Source organism: Rattus norvegicus, chromosome 2 (assembly GCF_021556685.1).
Source record: "Rattus norvegicus strain SHRSP/BbbUtx chromosome 2, alternate assembly SHRSP_T2T, whole genome shotgun sequence".
NCBI classification, from domain to species: Eukaryota; Metazoa; Chordata; class Mammalia; order Rodentia; family Muridae; genus Rattus; species Rattus norvegicus.
The window spans coordinates 902,992-923,801 of record NC_141535.1 but is presented as its reverse complement, the minus strand read 5'-3'; the positions used below and the strand labels follow the sequence as shown (position 1 = coordinate 923,801).

Genomic DNA, 20,810 nt, shown 5'->3' with positions numbered 1-20,810 from the left:
CGCCTGTGTCTTAAAAATTGTAGTATTTCAAGCACTCAGCCCTCCTTCCAAGAGGCTCTAGGTACAACCTGGGCAGAAAGAGTCTTTAAGCTAGAAGGTAAGAGGTTAGAGGAGAAAGGATAGAGGCCAACTGCTAAGTCTGTTCTAGAGTCTACACTACAGAGCAGGTGAGATGGAAACCAAGACTCAGTACGGATCACAGAACAGGAGGGCACACTTGTATGTAGAGCCCTTGGAAATAGGGCTGAGTGCTTGAAATACTATGATTTTTAAAGGCAGAGCACCTGGACACCAACAGCATCTGGGAAGGACCAAGATTCACAGAGTATTAGAATGAGAATTGGTACCTGCATAGCCATAAGAAGCCGTGCGTGTGCATGTGTGTGCCCGTGTGTCTGTGCCTGTGTGTGTATGTGTGCAAAAAGCATGTGAGGAGAAAGTTGTGTTTCCCTACTAGAGCCATAAAGGCCTTCATACACCTGCTCACACACACATGCATGCACATGCACGCACGTGCAAGCGCGCTTGCACACACACACACACACACACACACACACACACACCACACACAAGACACTATCATCCATTCACTCTGGTTCTTCATTGCCTCCTTTGATGCTTTCCAGAAATATCAAAATTGCAGGAGAGGGGCAGAGTGAGTGTAACCGGAGTGACTGATAAAATGAACCAAAATACAAACAACCAGGTAACGTGAAATCCAAGTAAGAAACACCCTATCTACTCTGCATAAGAGATCACCCCTGTATCCATACTTCAGAGATGTATTGACTATGGCTCGGCCATTTACTTCTGACATAAGCACCTTTCATAATTTCGGTAAGACTATTGGTAAAACTGGGAAGATAGTTATACTTACCACCTATAAGTTGAGAAAGTTTTAATTAAGATAATATCTGCAAGGGTTTTATCACAATGCTCTGCAGATAAAGTGATCGGCAAATTTTTCCTCTTTCACTCTATCTGCCCATGATCTAGTTTGACTGAGAAGCAACTATGGGAAGCCACAACATAACTACTGTGGGCTAAGCTAGTATTGCAAAATACAAAGACAAAAGAGCCCACCTGAAGTCAATAGTCTCTTAGGAGCGCCAACTGGACAGACACCTGCGGAATAACCTATTGCAGCACTAGCAGAATAACCCACTGGGGAGACTAAGAAATGGATTTGTCTCTGGCAACGCTGTGGGTAAACCAGTCAGCATGATTTCTGGTGATGGTGCCAAAAGAAACCTGAGACGAATAAAAGCCTCATCTACCTCCGCCCCATTATACTACTCATAATTTAATCCTTAACAATACCTGTTTGAAAGACTGAATCATGATGCCTCCTCTCCAGAAATCATTAACCTGAAAAGCGCCCACTGAGGCAGTTAGTTATGACTGGATATTTTTATGTAGCCCCAAGAACAATGTTTTTCACAGCAAGCCCCAGTAGTTCTGCAAAAACATATAATCACTGCTGGTTCTGGTTTCTATGCCTGACAGATAGTGCAGGAAAAAGAAAGAATCTTTTAAATATTGGACAGCCTAAAGCTCCAGAGGTCCAGCTTAGCTCTTGGTTTTCAACCAGCGCCTTTCTTAGAAGCCACCAGAGGTTATTATCAAATGGTTTCTGGCCACTAGAGATAGTGTCCCTCCTAAATGTCCTTCCAGTGCATAGCACAGTCACACACTCCACATTACTCACTGGTAGAGATTCTTCACCGACTGCTCACTGTTAGTCAGGCTGAAATACAGGGCTTTTCTCTTCACATCATCTGCTTCCCCTTGGCAGAATCCCACCTTAGCAGGAAGCTGCGGCTGGACACTGTAGGATTCTTTGGGGTGAGTTCCAAAAACTGAAGACCATTGGGAGGATAGAGAAAGAGGGCATAGGAATCACATTCATCGGATGCCAGAACGGCCTGGAAAGTGTTCAGCTGTGGACAAAAAGGAATTGCAGACACCCATAAACAAAGAAATAAACAAAAGAAGAAAATCAGAACACAGGTAAGGTGTTCCAACAAGGGGGCGGAGACCAGATCCTTTTTAGGATTTCCCCATGTTCGTTTTGAACATAATCGCCTTTAGAATTCCGTCTTCAAATTACAAATATAATTTTGTAAACCATGTGTTTTTTTTAATCTTTTCTACCAATGTAGATCAATAGTTACATAATGCATAAATGAAACACTGGTTTAAAATCTTTAGGATTGCAGGGAAGAGGATGAAGAAGCACTAACTAACACCAAGGATATTTGAAAAAGCCATATGAAGGGCCAGAGAGACGGACAGTTAAGGGCACAAGCTGCTCTTCCAGAGGTCCTGGGTTCAATTCCCAGCACCTACTCGCCCATGGTAACTCACCCCTGCTTGTAACTTCAGTTGCAGGACTTCTGACTGCCTCACACAGACATACAAGTAGGTAAAACGTCCATGAACATTAAAATACAAAAGCCATATGAAAAGCTACTTGCCAACTTACAATGAATGTTACAAGGTGGATAATTCTCCTTCCATTGGCTACAAGTTCTCAAAAAGTCCAGAGCTAGATGTAGGACACCTTGCTCTCAACTTGTTGGTCGAGGATGTCACAGAGATGATACCAGAGTTGTCAATTCTCATTGCTCAGGGCTACCCATCAGAATGTGATGGTAAGATCCTATAGCTGATGACACCACACAAGTAGGTCAAAGAACTTGAAGACATCACACAGACCTGCCTGCACAGTACTTAGCAGGAAGCTTCCACCCCTGCTAGCTTTATGATGCTAGAAGTTGCTATGCAGACTATTCTCACTCCACTGTGACTACTCAGGGCTACATAACAAAAGCCCTGGCAAGATGTACTCATGGGTGCTCCATAAATGGCAGGAATGCATTGAGGATCACCAATCATTTTCTGGGTGGATTCAAGGTCTGCACTACAAGAGGAAACTTTTGCCTGGCATTGTAAATCTGGTCAGGAAACCATGGCAGAGAGGCTCATAAGCCGTGGGAGTGAACCATAACTACTATTTTCTTAAATGGATATATAGTATCAAACTATACCAGTTACAAGCTCAAAGATTAACACAGCTCTCGGTGGTCATTGGGGGAGCATCTTTATACAGTGGATGGTAGTTAATACACATTCGTAACTAGTCCGAGTATTGAGAATGAACTCTCTGTGGAGAGCTCAGCCACAGAAGCTCCCACCGTATCAAGTTACCTCAAGGCTCAGGGAATATTGGAAAGAAAAGAGCCAAAGAGTTGGAAAGAGTTTAAGAGCCAAAGGTCGGAAGGAGTTGGATCAAAACAATGACATGTTCTCATGATATGGTCGTTGAACTTACAAACTCAGTGCAGTTGGTGTCCAGCAGAAGAGCAAACCAGTCAACATTCCCGCACGGATGTGGTAGGGCACTGAAGCCCCTGCCTGCAGCTGAGAAGATTCTGTCACTTGAGAACTGCTAGGGGAGGGTTTTCTTTAGGGGTATGGTCCCTAGTGAGTGGCCCCTCACTCATGAGTAGGCTTCTCTGTATTCAAGGGATTATTCAAGTGGATATACTGAAATATACTGTATCAATGTATGAAATTCTCAACAAATAACATTATAACAGTGTATTTAAAAGTGGTAAGGTTGTAAACTTCTCCAGTCCAAACTCTTTGAGAGTTCTGGACAAGGACCAAAATTGACTTGCTCATTCCTATACCCTCAGTTTTTATTTTGTGTCTGAACGGCTTTCACATCCATATATCATATTAGCATCCATGCATACACCCACCCATGCATCCAGCAAGCCATGTATCCATCTATCCATCCATGCATCCAACATCCATACATCCATCCATCTTTGCATCCATCCAGCATGCATTCAGCAAGCCATGCATCCATCCATCCATCTATGCATCCATCCATCTATGCATGCATCCATCCATCCATCTATGCATCCATCCAGCATGCATCTATCCATCCATCTATGCATCCATGCAGCATGCATCCAGCCAGTCAGCAATGCATCCATCCATCCATCCATGAATCCAACATCCGTGCATCCAGCAAGACATGCATCCATCCATCTATGAATCCACCCATTGCCTACTGCAGGCAACACTCAGTAAGGAAGCAGCTGATCAAAAGGCATCCTTACTGATTTCACAGCCAAACTCCCTTTCCTTTTCAATCTCTTTACAACCCGAGTTATCTTGTCACATTGCAGATGAAGAAAGAGACCCAAGGGCTTGCTTAAGGTCAGGCAATGATTAATGGTGGAAGCCAGCCAGACCCAACAGCTCATCCCCTGCAATAGACAGTCATCTGAACTCTACCAAACAAGCCATTCCAGGACACCTGCTCTGACCCAATCTCCCTTCCCAGGCTCAGCTCCACTAAGCCCTCTACACAGTGTTTAAGGGTCCCCACTCCTACTAAGTGCTTTGATGCTGTGTCCATATTTCCCTGCCCCAAGAAAATCCTTACCAGCAAGCACTGCCTCCTGTGATTCCCTGCGGAACCCCTTCCATCCTTCAGCACCCACTATGTTGGTTTTCCAGTATGTATTTGGCTCCTGTTGGTTGTCTGGTTTGGCTTTGGCCTCCACTCACTAACCCATCTGAATATTAATTCATCGGGGTTGGCTACCCACTAAACCACATTATGTTTGATGCTGCAGTCAGGACAGAGCCAAAAAACTAGGCCCCAAGAGCCTGAATTATAGGAGAGAGAAACAGCCTGGACTGGAATTTTAGGAGAGTGACTGGGGACAGACATGGTGGCAGAGGCCACAGAAAAAGGAGAGTGTCCAAGACATCAGAGTTGGGTAGGGTAGCATCACAGTGGCAGCCAATGAATGAAGAGAAACACTGTGGGAGCCAAAGCAGACCTAGATGAGAGTTGGAGTCTGAATTAACACCAGGGTGACTGTGCAATTACTCCCTGATATTTCATTTACTGAGTTTCAAAGGGACCTTTTCTGCCATTACCACCATCTTCCACCAAAGAATTAGTTAAGGGATGCTCCACTGTCTTAGACTCTGTAGTTGGCTTCTCTCACTAGATCAAATATGCTTTACAATTTAATAGGGAGCTGGGGAGACATTTCTCTTACGAATACTAGCTTTATAAAGAAGGTTGTTGACAAGAAGAAAAAGAAATCACTTATTAGTATCATTACCTCTTCATTTTGCTAAACAAGAAAAACTGACACAGCAAGAACCTCAAAACTGAATACAAGGAACAAATGTGGCCTTGTGTTTTTTTCTGCCTTGTTCTAGAACATCTCAAATGTTACTTTTACCTTTCTGACACGTAATGCTAAAGTACAGCTTTGAGGTTTGGGTAATAAGACAAAGAAATGCAGATATTAATATGGTTTCAAGAAAAAAAAAAACTCTGTAGCTCCTCTGTATTATCTAAATGGAAGAGTCTGCTTACCTTCCTTGTTTTTCAAAAAAAAAAGTTCATGAATTCAGTCCCCACATTCTACATTTGTTGCAGCTGTAGTCCTCAAGTATGTCATCTGCGGGGCTTGACCCTCCCCAGAAAGGTCAAAACCTCTAAGTTTCCAACTCAGGAACATGAAGAACATGCGTCATCCATCATCAGTCAGGGTAGGGCCAGAGGCTGCCAAAGCTTTATTTCAGTCACAACAAAGTTCAAGTAGGAGATAAAAAGCCGAACTAATAATCTCATCCTTAAATAACCAACTGTGGAAGCTCCTGGTATGGTGGCGACAATCAACTTCACAAGATAAGGGAGAACCAAGGCTCTAAATATAGAGAAATTCTATATGATAAGGGATGTCAGGATAGCTAAAGCTATCCTCAACCATAAAAGGACTTCAGGGGGAATCACTATCCCTGAACTCAAGCAGTATTACAGAGCAATAGTGATAAAAACTGCATGGTATTGGTACAGGGACAGACAGATAGACCAATGGAATAGAATTGAAGACCCAGAAATGAACCCACACACCTATGGTCACTTGATTTTTGACAAAGGAGCCAAAACCATCCAATGGAAAAAAGATAGCATTTTCAGCAAATGGTGCTGGTTCAACTGGAGGGCAACATGTAGAAGAATGCAGATCGATCCATGCTTATCACCCTGTACAAAGCTTAAGTCCAAGTGGATCAAGGACCTCCACATCAAACCAGACACACTCAAACTAATAGAAGAAAAACTAGGGAAACATCTGGAACACATGGGCACTGGAAAAAATTTCCTGAACAAAACACCAATGGCTTATGCTCTAAGATCAAGAATCGACAAATGGGATCTCATAAAACTGCAAAGCTTCTGTAAGGCAAAGGACACTGTGGTTAGGACAAAACGGCAACCAACAGATTGGGAAAAGATCTTTACCAATCCTACAACAGATAGAGGCCTTATATCCAAAATATACAAAGAACTCAAGAAGTTAGACCGCAGGGAAACAAATAACCCTATTAAAAAATGGGGTTCAGAGCTAAACAAATAATTCACAGCTGAGGAATGCCGAATGGCTGAGAAACACCTAAAGAAATGTTCAACATCTTTAGTCATAAGGGAAATGCAAATCAAAACAACCCTGAGATTTCACCTCACACCAGTGAGAATGGCTAAGATCAAAAACTCAGGTGACAGCAGATGCTGGCGAGGATGTGGAGAAAGAGGAACACTCCTCCATTGTTGGTGGGATTGCAGACTGGTAAAACCATTCTGGAAATCAGTCTGGAGGTTCCTCAGAAAATTGGACATTGAACTGCCTGAGGATCCAGCTATACCTCTCTTGGGCATATACCCAAAAGATGCCTCAACATATAAAAGAGACACGTGCTCCACTATGTTCATCGCAGCCTTATTTATAATAGCCAGAAAATGGAAAGAACCCAGATGCCCTTCAACAGAGGAATGGATACAGAAAATGTGGTACATCTACACAATGGAATATTACTCAGCTATCAAAAACAACGAGTTTATGAAATTCGTAGGCAAATGGTTGGAACTGGAAAATATCATCCTGAGTGAGCTAACCCAATCACAGAAAGACATACATGGTATGCACTCATTGATAAGTGGCTATTAGCCCAAATGCTTGAATTACCCTAGATCCCTAGAACAAACGAAACTCAAGACGGATGATCAAAATGTGAATGCTTCACTCCTTCTTTAAATGAGGAAAAAGAATACCCTCGGCAGGGAAGGGAGAGGCAAAGATTAAAACAGAGACTTAAGGAACACCCATTTAGAGCCTGCCCCACATGTGGCCCATACATATACAGCCACCCAATTAGACAAGATGGATGAAGCAAAGAAGTGCAGACCGACAGGAGCCGGATGTAGATCGCTCCTGAGAGACACAGCCAGAATACAGCAAATACAGAGGCGAATGCCAGCAGCAAACCACTGAATTGAGAATAGGTCCCCTATTGAAGGAATCAGAGAAAGAACTGGAAGAGCTTGAAGGGGCTCGAGACCCCAAAAGTACAACAATGTCAAGCAACCAGAGCTTCCAGGGACTAAGCCACTACCTAAAGACTATACATGGACTGACCCTGGACTCTGACCCCATAGGTAGCAATGAATATCCTAGTAAGAGCACCAGTGGAAGGGGAAGCCCTGGGTCCTGCTAAGACTGAACCCTCAGTGAACTAGTCTATGGGGGGAGGGCGGCAATGGGGGGAGGGTTGGGAGGGGAACACCCATAAGGAAGGGGAGGGGGGAGGGGGAAACCGGGAAAGGGAATAACACTCGAAATGTATATAAGAAATACTCAAGTTAATTAAAAAAAAAAAAAAAGGGATGTCTGCATGTGGAGATCAGAAGGCAGTGGGGAGGAGGTCTGGGGAGAATTGAGGAGGCTGTGATGGGAGATCCTGACTTTTAACCTGGAGATCTGCACATGTAGTGCCTTATTTGCTCTATGTCTTTTCTGTGTCACCTTTTGGCGAAGCACTCACTTCAGATGGCGAGTTTTTAATTTCCTCATCCCCACTAAAAGAGGCAAATAACAGGGGAGAAAACAACAAAAACTTCCTTTTAATATAGTTTATGATCCCAAAGTACATTCCGGAAGAGTTGAGCTGCTTGAAATCTGCCACACATGAACCCCTTGTCAGGGCTACAGAATTCCACACAGAATCACTAAGAGGCAACTTCATAGGCCCTGAAGAGCCTCTCCTTAGAGATCCCCTCTGTCTGACTCTTTTCCAAAGGGAAAGGGCCTCACATTCCCAGAGACAAGTTTCCCAAGAGTCCTCCACACTGGTTCTGAAGGTAAGCCCTCAGTTGCACTGCCAAAACCTGTACAGGAGTCATGACCTCCCAACCTCCCCAAAGAGAAAGAGAGAGTGCCAGCTAGGAGAGGAGCTCTCCACAGGTTGGGGAGCAGTACAAAGAGGATCAGGTCAGTGTTGCCCAGCTGCAAGGTCTCCAGTTTCCTGTTCAGACAGAAAACCAGAAGGCTTCTCAAACATACCATCCAACAAGGGTAAAACATCAACCAGCAGAATGACATCTTTACAACAAGGGATTTGACTATTCAGCCTTACCAAAATGATAACAAAATAAGAAATGAGGTGATTCCTTCCTGGGGGGACAAAGTTCAATCCTCAGTCTTCCTTAAGGATACATTCTCTGAAAGTGTAAGGCCACTGATTCTGGCCTCCGATGTTTGGTTGTATGTTACTTTTTCCCCATTCCCATGGGGACACTGATGTACTTGGGGTATTCCAAATTCACCCCTGTACTGCAGAGTTAAGAGAATGCCTAATGCTTTCACGATGGCATAGTGTATCCTCCTTCATATGTAGTATTCAAGGACACTTAAGCAGTTTTCTTCAACCCATTTTCGTATATCTAGTTATTCTCTATCCTCTCTGTCTTCACTGACATGTGGTGAATTACACACATACTGTTCCTGTGGACTCTAGCTCCATAAATTAAAAGCTCCAGCTAAATCCAAAGTTCTTGATCAACAACTGTCACCTCTGCACCAACTCAACACACACCATTCCATGTTAAAGCATCCAGGGACCAGCTGTGATGCATACTATTAGCTGTCAATCTGATGCTATCTATAACCATCCAGGAAACAGTCACCAGGCATGTCTCTGATAAAGTATCTTGATTAGATTAATTAAGGAGGGAAGACCCACCCTAAATATAGACACCACCATTCCCTGGGCTCAGGCTTGCACTGCATACAAAGAAGAAAGAAAGCTTAGAAACAACACCCATCTTTCTCTGCTTCCTGGCTACAGATACAATGTTTCCATCCTTTTCTGAAGCAACTTCCAAGCTGCCATCCCTCTCCCAGGATGCAGCCCAGACTAGGGCCAGCTCTCCTACCACTGACACTCAGTTTCCATTCCTGTGGTCCTTCCAACCCAAAGGAAATTCCTCATCAACAAAAACCTTCGACATACTATCTAACTCAGTTCTAGATAACACCCTCCTCCCCAGTGAGAACACAACAGCCTTTCCCTGACACCAAAAATACACAGAGCAACAATGACGACGAAGACAACAACAACAACAACCCTAACAACAGCAACAACAACAAAAAACGGTACCCATCATTACTCAGATCTTCCGGCCATAACTGTCGGCGCCAGCACCGACATGGTACCGAGAATCAGGCGAAAGCCTGTGGGATGAAAGAAGCACACACACACAGGTTATTCGTGTCAAGCCAGAAGAGGAAGAGAGCTTCTGGTTTCTTTATTGACCAAACTATATATCCAAAGAACACCACTTAGCAGGTATCTGTCAAGCACAGTGGGGAACCCTGGCTGAGACTTCCTTAACAAAGGACCGACTATGTGGTCTGAATAAATTAGGGAAATAACCAGGAAGGCCAGCCTAATTCTGACTCAGGTGAGAAGTACCTGGCCAGACTGTTCCCAGTTGGGGACAAAAGGCTTCCACATGCAAGGGCAGGGCTCAGCAGGGGTCAAACCTTGTTGGAGACCCAGAAGGGTCTTGTTCAGGCTGACAACATTCTGTGAATGTGAACTTCTTGTGCCACACAGTGACAAAGCACCCAGGCCCAAATCCAATACAGCTCCCACACATAACCTCTTTGCTCTATGAAGTGACAGTTTAAGAAATCTCAGATTAACTAAATGTACATTTGTTCATTTTAGTAATGCAGTTGCACCATGCCATTCTTGCATGCCAGGTAGAACACTCTGTCACACCCAAAGTGAACATCCTGGAGGGAATGAAGAGAGCAGAAATATTTCACACTGTAAAGATATTATTCCTCTGATATCATTTCCAGTGACTAATATTAATATTACTATAACAGATGTAAGAAAACTATGTAGAGATCACAGAATCTTCCAGGCAAAGGAGATTGGTATGTGCCAAAATCTACCTCAAAAATAAAATAAAATCTATCAAAGCAAGAGTTCAATCCCAGGGTCTTCAAAGTATTCAGAAGAGCCTTCCACAGGAGTAATTGAAAACACATCTTGTGCTCAAAACCTCATCGAATGGAACAAGTCCTGAAGCCCATTCAGCCTATGGCAATATATGAAGAACAATATGGATGTTTGGAAAAGTTAAAAAACAAGAAAGCTACAGAATTTTCCCCACCAAATTCCCCTACAAAAAGATAAGAAAAGCAAAGGGGGAAAAACCCAAAACAGTAATTTGGAAAACCCTCCATTTAAAAAGTACTTATAAAGAGGTCCAGAGAAGTCTCGAAAGGTAAATAAATCCCTTGCCTTGAAATCCGAGTTCAGTTTCAGGAACCCATGTAAAAGGAGAGAACTGGTAATGGGAGGATCTCCTCCCAATCTCTGCAAGTGCACCCTGCTACGTGCACACATAAATCATACAAAAACACATACCATATATGTCCTACACACATACCATACACACACCCCACATAAATATCATGCACACACAAGTGGCCTCAATGCAGTATTCACATACCATACAAACACCACATACTCACACACAACATGCACACACCATATGCATATAAACACACCATACAGACACACACAAGCACACACATCATGCACATACACACATCATACACACATACCATACACAGACACACACATCACACACAAACACATACAAACACACACATGATGCGCAAATACAGACATACATACACATCATGAACATGCAGACACACAATTTCATATACAGCATAAACATAGATTATTTACATACACACACACCATACATAGACATACATATTCACATGTAGCATGTAAACATATACGTACACATACATGCACACACAGAGAGAGAATAAAATGAAATAAAGCAACCAAGTCCTTACATAAAGGAGTTCTACCACAAGATAGTTACATGGCAGGAACAACACATGGCCTTGGTTAATTCTCATGACAACCCTAAAAAGTCAGCACTACCATGTCAATCTACAGCTTAGAAAATGAAGACCGAGGGCTTGTATCTTCCAAGACCACTGCTGCAAGTGTTTTCTGCCTTGTTCCTGACTTCACAAGTACCTGGAAGGTGTAATGAAAGAATTACTGTGCCTATGGGTGTTGCTCATTCATGAAGGACTTACTTAGCTAACCTTCATGAGGACTTGTGTTCAAGTCCCAGAACTGCAAAATTGAAGGAAGAGCTGGGAATATGGTTCAGTGTGAGGAGTGGCTATTCAAGCATAAGCACCTGAGTTTGATCCCTAGAATGAATACACACTGAACAAAAACAGTCATGGTGTCTGTCAGTCCCAGATGTGTAGTCCCATAAGAAGGAAGGCAACTCCGAGAGCCTCTCACCCAGCAATCAATCCTGGCTTAGCTGCTGAGTACTGGGTCAGGGGGAGGTGTGCCTGGAAATGATTTGAAAGGGAGCTGGATAGAGTGCTCAGCAGGTTAAAGGCACTTACCTCAGAAGCCTGATGACCAGAGCTCAATTCCTAGACCCCATCAAGGGGGATTAGCAGAGAGCTGACTCTGAATTTGTGTTCTGACTACCACAGTGTCAAAGCATGCACACGTAGGCAGAACAAATAAATAATTTTTGAAAGGTGGATAGTGCCTAAGGAATGACCCTCAAAGTTCTTCTCTAGTCTGCACACACATGCATCTCCACACAATTGTGAGCCATGCATGAATGTCTGTGTGTGCCTGCACATGCTCACACATGCGCAGGCACACACAGAGACACAGGTACCGCATGCATGGACACCAAAAGGAAACTGTCAAAGACTGTTTCTAATGAAATGTTGCTACTGAAATGAGAATCCTAAGTAGTAAACTCATCTCTCTGGGGCTGTAACCTTCATGTCAAATAAACACTAAAACACTTGGGACCCACCGCAGCCTCAAGACCCCGGAGCCTCAGTGCAAATGCTTCTTGCTCTAATTTTTGTTTGTTTGTTTGTTTGTTTGTTTGTTTTTCTGTTGCAAGTGGCTAGCTAATTCAGCTGAATTTTCCTTGGGAGCAGCAGAACAGTAATTTCATCGTGAGGTTATCATCAGAAGCATCCTTCACAGCAACTTCACTCCAGTTCACACTTCCTCTGAATATGGCTCCAAGAACTGTCCCAGCACCAAAGCCACAATGAACACTAAAACACTAACCTTATTTATTAGATGTCTTCAGAAAAAGCACAGCGATTTTTACTGTAACTACTCATATGATTCGTGTACAGAAAATGGATCTTGCATGAAAAGTGTAAGAAAGGGGAAAAGTATGTCTTCTAAGGTGACTTTGCCTCACTTAAGGCAGATTTGGAAATTATTTTCTCTTCTGTGATATAAATAGTTATTACTGTACTTATCCTGTGGGACTGTGTCGAGAAGACAGTATAAAACACTCCTGCAAGAAGGTAAGGAGAGGGGGGCAGAGGGATGGCTCCCTGGTTGAGATCATTGGCTCTTCTTCCAGAGGACCCATGTTCATTTCCCAGCACTCACATGACAGCTCACAACTGCAGGTACTCGGGTCCAGGGTATTCCATGGGCACTGCATGCAACCGTGTGTAGGCATATGACCCATGTGCGTAAACACAATTTTAAAAATTTAAAGAGAAGTCTGATGGTGTGAACAAACAGACTATTTAACAGTTGTCTAAGTAGTTTGCCCTTTGACCCTTACTAACTAAGGTCACCAGAAAGACTGTGGCTCAGCTAGTAGAGTGCCTGGTCAGCCTGCACTCTCGGTTCAGTTCCCATCAAATGGGTAGGGTGTGATGCTGCACACCCACTATCTCAGCACAGGTCAGTCAGGTCAAAAGGATCAGAGATTCAAGATCATCCTCCATTATGAGGTTTGAGGCCAACCTGAGATGCATGGGGGGTGGGGGGGATCAAAAGCAAAACAAAAGGAACAACATAAACGTCAGACTCCCCACTTCAAATTGTTCAAGGCTGCCTACTTCCAGGAACCAATTGCAGTCCTCAGAGGGGACAATGTCTCTACCCTTGAGTGCTCCTGCATCAGATCCCAGAACCCTGCTCTTCTGAAAGACACTGTGCCTGCCATGCCCCTAGTACATTAAACTCCAGCACACAGGCTGATACATGCTCTGCCTTCTATCCTGGAGAAATTGCTTGCTCACTGAAACCTACCCTAATGGAATCCCTGAATCAAGATGGGTTAGGAGGAAGCTCTAGCTGGAGAGTCTACCATATTACCACAACAAAAAATTATCAATAGTGTTCCTACTAAATGTAAGAGAGGCCATTCAGAGTAAGAGAATTCCGCTTAGAGTCTATGTCTATTTCAGTGCCGATATAAGGAAAATGTGTAAAAGTAGTTTCTGAATTAACAAATATCAACTATGTTCAGATAGAGATTATATATGATATATATGACTCTCTGCATATATAACCCTAACCCTAACCCCTTACTCCTAACCCTAAACCCTAGCTCCTAACACTAACCCTGTGACATAGATTTTTTTTAACATTACAGGAGAAGCTGGGAAGGCAGCACAGCCTATGAAGTGCTTGCTGTGTGTGCATGAAGTCCTGATTTGAATGGCAGCACCCAGATCAAAAGCAGGTCGTGGCAGCACACTTGTAATCTCTGCCCTGGAGAGAAAAACAAGCAGATCCCTAGGGCTCACTGGCCAGCAAGCCTAGCCTAACTGGGGAGCCCCAGGTCCCAGAGAGACCCTGAGTAGAAAGACAAGATGTCTCCCAAGCAAAGACATTTAAAGTTGACCTCTCGTTCACACATGCATATGCACACATGTGCATGCACACCCACACTCTCACTCATAAATTAAAAAGTTTTAAAAAGACTGTAAGAAAATATAAATATTAGAATTGGCGACCTAGTTGCTTGTATTAGAAAAGTTTATTTTTTTCCACTATAAGCTTGTTATACATGATATTAGATAAACGTTTTAAAAAGAATGTATGAATGAATGACTGAGCGAATAAAACTTAACAGTGGGGACTGTCTTCTCTAGCCCTCTAGCTGGCTGGCCTGTGCCAAGGAGGCAGTGTTTGAGTTGAAGGTATTCTGTTGAACTGTAATAGAGATGTCAAACCCAAGGCATTACAAGGCTAGTCAGTAAACAAAACTGGATGTTAACCTGTCAAGTAAGAAACTGAAACTTAAAACAATTTCTCCATCTCTGCTGGTGCAGGTTTTAGGAAAACATGTCTCTTCCTTTAAGTTCACAGAACAAACACAGGAACAACGGGCAAGCTCTTAGGGAAGACATCACTTCTGTAGCTCAGAGGCACTAGGGGAGTTAAAGCAAACACAGATTTGCTCCAGGTCTATGGCATTTTACACCCAGGTGGAATTTCACAAGAGGACTCTGTCTCTACCTACAGGAGGAATGAGGCCATTTACCCTCACCCACCCATACCCGCTTCACATGTTGCCAAGACCAAAGCCAGAGCAGAGTTGGTGTTTTCTCCAGGGAGACTGCAAAGCAGGCTCCTGCAGACAGAAGTATGTAAACTGTTACAAAGGCAATGTGGAGAAAGCTACAAGGAACTTACTAAGAAGTTCATGGCATGCTTGCTCACTCTCCTGTGATGTCAGCTAAGGCTGTGTAGTGTTTTGACACTTTAAAAAGTGTTGGCTTTGAAGAGGTGGCTTAGCACCTAGTAGTCCTTTCAGCATGCTAGCTCAAATCTCTGTATCCATTGTCAGTCAAGCAGTTCACAACTGCCTGTATGTAACAACCCCAGCTTCAGGGGGCCCAAGCCCTCTTCTGGCCCTACCAACAAGCAGACACAGAGAAAGACAAACACACACACACACACACACACACACACACACACACACACACACACACACACACACGAATAAAATAAAAACCTTATAACGCGTTTTATACTATTGATTATAGTAAAAACGTCACGGGAGCAACATTAATGACCACAAGGAAGGGTGAGATTTTATACGGTTGTAATAAATGTTACAGAAATACACTGACCAGAGCATACTAAACAGCAGAACTAGCAAGTGAAACAATAATATGGGCTCTGTGGACCCACTGTTGTCAACGGCAACAATAGTAAAGAAATAACTAGAAATGTACACACGAACCTAAGGGTTATTTTTGGTTTCTCCAGACAGGGTTTCTCTGTATTTTGTCCTGGAACTCACTTTGTAGACCAGGCTCGCCTAGAACTCACAGAGATCTGTTTGCCTCTCTGACTCTGCAGGGATTGTAGGTGAGTGACACCACACCCAACTCATACAAAAAAAAAAAAAAGTTGTTCCTTTATAAATTTCCCAAATTTTTAACTTTTTGATGAATATATCATTAGAAATATTTGTGTACTTATAGGTGATTCCAGAAAAAAGAAAAAAAAAAAAACCTGTAAAGTGCCTTAAGTTCCCTCAGAGTCTTTGGTATCTGCACCTTAGTCCCTCATTTTACTAAGCGATTTTCATAGTGTTGAGGAGCAGAATCAAGGGAATGCCTCTTAGCCAATGTCTTAGTTTCCTGTTCAAGCCCAACCCTTCTGTTTATTCAGCAGGGTACCCCTCGCTTACCTCTCCAGACCATGCAGCCCCAAGCTTGTCCTCCTCCTAGGCGCCCACTTGCTCCCAGGTGGCCAGGAAGAAGTGGGTAGTGGGGAAGCTGGACCCGGTCAGCGGGAAGCCTGTGCACAGGTAGCAAGCAGCCAGACTCAGCACAGCCCAGGAGGTGTCCTCCATACAGGATCCAGCCACTGCTGTGACTAGAGTGGATGTCAGCCAGGAATGGGGCAATGGCTGGGAAGTCAGTAGGTAAATCATCAATGACATATTAAGTCTCCCTGGGTAAGTCCTGGGTGGAGATGATGCCATTGGTGTCCACCTACAATAAGACCACAGGGCGGTGAAACAGTTCAGCAGGTAAGGGCACTCTGCTGTCAAACCTGATGACTTGAGTTTTAGGACCCGACAGACGGTGGGATAAAAAAAAAAAAAAAACAAAAACAAAAACAAAAAAAAAAACTGGTTGTTCTCTGCTCTGCATGAGGTGGCACGTGAATCCCGCCCCACATAAATATTTTTAAAGGGCAAAACCGTGGTCGCTCAAAGTGGTGGTGGGCAACCACCAGTCGAATGCACCTAAGGTCTGAGTTCTACTCGGGTCAAGAAGACTCCCTCCTCTTTGCAGGTTGAGACACATTCAGGGTAACAAACTCAACTTTGGCGACAGTGCTCAAGTGCACTGCGACCCACAGGTGCGGCCACTCTTGAACCTGCTCATCTTTCTCCACCACTGCACACCTTGGGCGCCGTGTCCTTAATTAGATTGCTATGCCTGCGTGCACAGCCTCCCACCGCCCCTAAACACAAACCGCACTAGCAGCCTCAACTTCATCTTCCTGCCTGGGAAGTTGAAGTAGAGGGGGACGGTTCCAACTCTCCCTTGAAATGATCCTTATTCCTCCACAGTAGGGATCAAGAAGCTGCAGCGCCACCGCTAAGCCCGGTCCCCAGCGGCGATGACAGTTAAACGTTGAGGTTAGTTGCTCCACACCCTGGGAAGAAACTACAACCCCACACCAAGCCACGCACCTCTGGGAGCTGAACTTACATAGAGGTTGCTGAACTGGACACCGTAGAAGCATAGAGGTACTGCTAGCTTCACAGCCGGGGAGCTTTCAAAGTCGCCCTCCTGTGGCAGCAGATCTCCCCACAAGTCCCCGTAAGGAAAGAGCTCCACAGGACGCAGAGCCCCGGCTCGTGACAGCAGCACGAGCACCAGGAGCAGCGATAGGCGGTGATGGCGCCTGGCTGTGGGGTCCCAAGACATGCTCATTCCTCCCTGGCTCTGCCCTCCACACCTCGAGTCTCTGCAGGCCACTGTGCCTGCAGATGCCCACTCGGACCTTTGGTCCGCAATGCGGACCCCAAAACCGCGCTGATTGGCTACAGCTCTCAGCCACTGACCAATCAGCGACTCTGAGAATGTATGCCAGCGGCTACTACAACTGGTTCTCATTAGGTTTCCTAAGACTGCTGTAGTTTGGTAGAGCAGCCAGCCTGGGAAGGTGAGACTGTTGGCCGGATCTGGTCTGGGCTGTCCCAAGTACTCCTGGGCTACCCACGACTCTCCAGTATGGGTAATGACGCTGCAGGAGGTGATCTCCTGGGCTGGAGGGACACTCAGTGCGCGGGCAGCTGTAGGTTCTAAGCGACTGTGCGCTCTAGGTTGGCAGAGCGAGGGAGGGTAATGAGATTACACACTGGAGTTTTCTCCCTGCCCTGGCGTCCCAGGTACCCCTCTCGCAAGAGGCCAGGCCATCGGATAAAGATTCAAAGAATCTTTGTCTCTATCCGGGGACTGCTCCGCCCCACCCGCATTTCCTGCTGAGAAGCATGCCTTTGTGAAAGGCTGACCCCCAAGTCCTATCCCCAATCCCTGGCTAACCTTTGGGAGGACACTGCCACCCTCTGAAATGTCCTCCCCAGCTCTTTACCTTCCCTGGGGCAAACCACCCCAGCGCAGACTGTGAATCCCACTTTGTGTGACACCATTCAATTGAAGCCTGGAGTGAAGCTGCCTGGCGCCAGGGCGGGACAACTGAGTGTTTTCTCCCAAAGTGAAGGAACTGCCCTAGCAGAGTCCATAACCCCAGCTGCCCTGTAGGGCTGGAAACCTCACAACCTGTGAGGTGCACCTGTGTTGGGGAACCCCCTCCACCATAAACATCCCCTCTGCTCTAAGCCTTGGGAGCCGGATGAGATTTTATTACCATTTTATTATCAGGAGCGTGAAGTTTCCCACGTATAGCCAATTTTCTCTCAGCTAGGCCCACCCGTCACGGGATCCTTAGAAGCAAAGGTAGTTTTTAAAAAAGCCTTAGACATACTTTAAAGGACTCCCAAAACCAGCTTTCTCGTTGTGTTTTTCCCAGCCATGTAATTCTTAATTATTTATATATTATTTCATATATTTCTTTAAAATTGTCTCCAAGGGGCCAAATACTAAAATCCTTGAAGATACCAGACTGACAGACTCCTAATCAACACAACAGAAAAGGCCCAGAGCAGTTTGTCCCTGCAAGCTGGAGAGAGCTATGTTTTCTCCCTCAGAAAACAAACTGAAGCTTGCACTTTTTTTGCCTCATTTGTCCCCCTGTGACCAACTATTTACATTTTGCTGAGGACAAAATGGTGTCTCAGAGGCAGGAGGCGATTTGACTTGTCCAAATTATTTACTCTTATTTACTCTTAGTTATTTATTTAACCTTATTTACTCTTCCACCCACCGTACATTCTGCCTCTGGCTCAACATTTCTCCTCTGGCTAAGCATTCCTCCATTCAGCATAACAATAGCTCTAACTTTGACTGGAGGTCTAGCCTACAAATTAGAGGCAAACCAAAATCAAAGATGGAATCCCCACAGCTTGATTTCCTAGTGTTCTCTTTCTTGTATAAATGCCCATCCTCCCATGCACTCCTACTCTCCAACAACCCACCCCTGCCAACCTGAGAAGGGTAGGCTAGCTTGTGAATTCTGACCAACAGAATGGGGCCATAGGGATCAGAATTCACTTCAATGGCCTTTCTGTCTTGCCAGTCAACACCATATCTCCACTGGTTCTGAGGAAGCTATATACTGCCTTAGGAGGGCAAGACATAGTAAAGAACTCCAGAGAGTCTCTGGTCACCAGCCAGCAAGAATCAAACTCTGCCAAGAGACCTGTAAATGAGCTTCTGGAGTCTTGAGATAGCACCACAACCATGGTTGACTTTGGTTGCAGCCATGTGATAGACCCTTGAAGCAAGGGCCTCATTTAAGCCATAACACATTCTTAATTCATAATGACCCTGAGAATTACTAAATATGTGTTGTCTTAAGGCATTTCATTTGAGAGGAGTTGCTGGACATAAATAGATAACCAAATCAGGAGAACACTGTGCTAAGGAAACTAAACTTGAAGAGTGTTTGGTTTTTTTTTTTTTTTTGGTTTGTTTGTTTGTTTGTTTGTTTTTTAAGTGATTACTGTCACGTGACTGGTGTATGTCAAAGTTTATCTTTAAACCCAGTTTTGTCTTGACTCTAGACTTCTACCTTCAACTGCAAATTGTACTGACTCAATGGCATTTTTACTTTCCAACGTAACTTAGGTTATATTCACCTCTGGCTATGCTACCAGCTGTCAAATGCCACCTCCTACATTTCATGATGTAGAACAACACTAGTCCCGTTCCCTGTGGCGGGCAAATTTTTCCACCAGTCTACAAATGACCCTTTGTATCCCTCAAGGCATGAAGCAATAGTCTTCAGAATGCTTTCCTGGACAACAACTTGATTTAGAAGCCTCTTGCTCAGCACATACCCCACGTTTACTTACCAAGGTGGAATGTCTTCCCATATCTCTCTTGTGATCCAATTAGACACCTTCAGTATGTTTTGGGAGAAGAAATGTTGTCTTATTCTGAGCCTGTCAAATGCCTAGAAATTCGAGGAGTATTTGTTGAGTGAGTAAAGCCAAGCAAGCCGTCCTGGGACTAGGACCCAGTTTTGCTGGCCCAGAACAGCGGTCTTTCTCACTGTTTACCCCACCTTTTCTACTAATCGGACCTAATTTGTAATCCTCTTTACCAGGCTGCTTAGCAACACACCCACTACTGTACTCCAGTTTTCATCAGTCTCTCATTCATTTGGCAATATTCCTGCAAGCTTACCCAGGTGGGTAAGCTATGAGGGCTTTCATGACCTAGTCCTCGACATTACTGGCCCATGATCACGATTAGGTTTGGAAACTGAAGCATAAGTACAAGGCTCTAACATACCATGTAGTCACCAGCAAAACAGGCAAACTGACTTTGAAAGTAAAGATAGTACTGGATTTGATTCCTACATAATCTGAGGATCAAGAAGTGAATCCGGCAGAGAGATGGCTGAAGTGAATGGTCTTGTGTCCCTGAATTACAGCTGTGCTTAAACAGACATTCTTTGGAGTTTTTACATTTATTTTTAAATGACTCCATGGCACCAAAAGAGAGGCTTCTCCTTTAATATGTCACTTTGTGTCTTTGGGAAAAGGCAATTTCTGTCATAGCTGTTCCACTAATCAGAGGGAAGACCTGCTTCTCTGGTACCTATAGCTCCGTTTGCAAGGATAGAATTTCTGTGAGCTGCCCAGCTGGCTGAAGAGGCAGAGGCCCCTTTCAAGCTCAGATTATAAGGGAGTACAGAAGTGTTTAGTCCTCTTGGATTGGGTCCTTACGGTGACTGACACCATTTGAAAACTGAGATTATTTTATCTCCCTCAAGATAGGGACTGAACCAGACACCATGCTTCCCAATAGATCTCACTTGACTCTCCACACATTCCTATTATGAATACTGTGACCTCAATAATGATGATACGTCCTGTTATTTTGCTTAGGAAAATGAAAGCACATCTGTTCCTCTGTGTGCAG

General features: G+C 44.3%; 1 protein-coding gene and 1 pseudogene across 7 annotated transcripts in view; both read right to left on the bottom strand.

Moving 5' to 3' along the window:
• LOC134485553 (uncharacterized) overlaps positions 1-17,240 on the bottom strand; it is an 84,699-nt gene extending 67,459 nt beyond the window's left edge. For 5 of the 7 annotated variants that reach the window (XR_015673077.1, XR_015673089.1, XR_015673082.1 and 2 more), the window contains exons 1-2: positions 16,968-17,240; positions 15,932-16,238 (exon numbers count right to left, since the gene is read on the bottom strand). Coding sequence is in view for 1 of the 7 variants with exons in the window: in XM_087638936.1 (XP_087495062.1) it covers positions 15,932-15,944 (13 nt within the window). In the remaining 6 variants the exon portion in view is untranslated. Of the gene's footprint in view, positions 1-1,708; positions 1,941-15,931; positions 16,239-16,967 lie in introns of all 7 variants that reach the window. The other 2 variants (XR_015673068.1, XR_015673061.1) reach the window with 1 other exon arrangement.
• Positions 1-20,810, bottom strand: part of LOC148006609 (uncharacterized) — a 2,902,548-nt pseudogene that overhangs the window by 2,028,022 nt on the left and 853,716 nt on the right.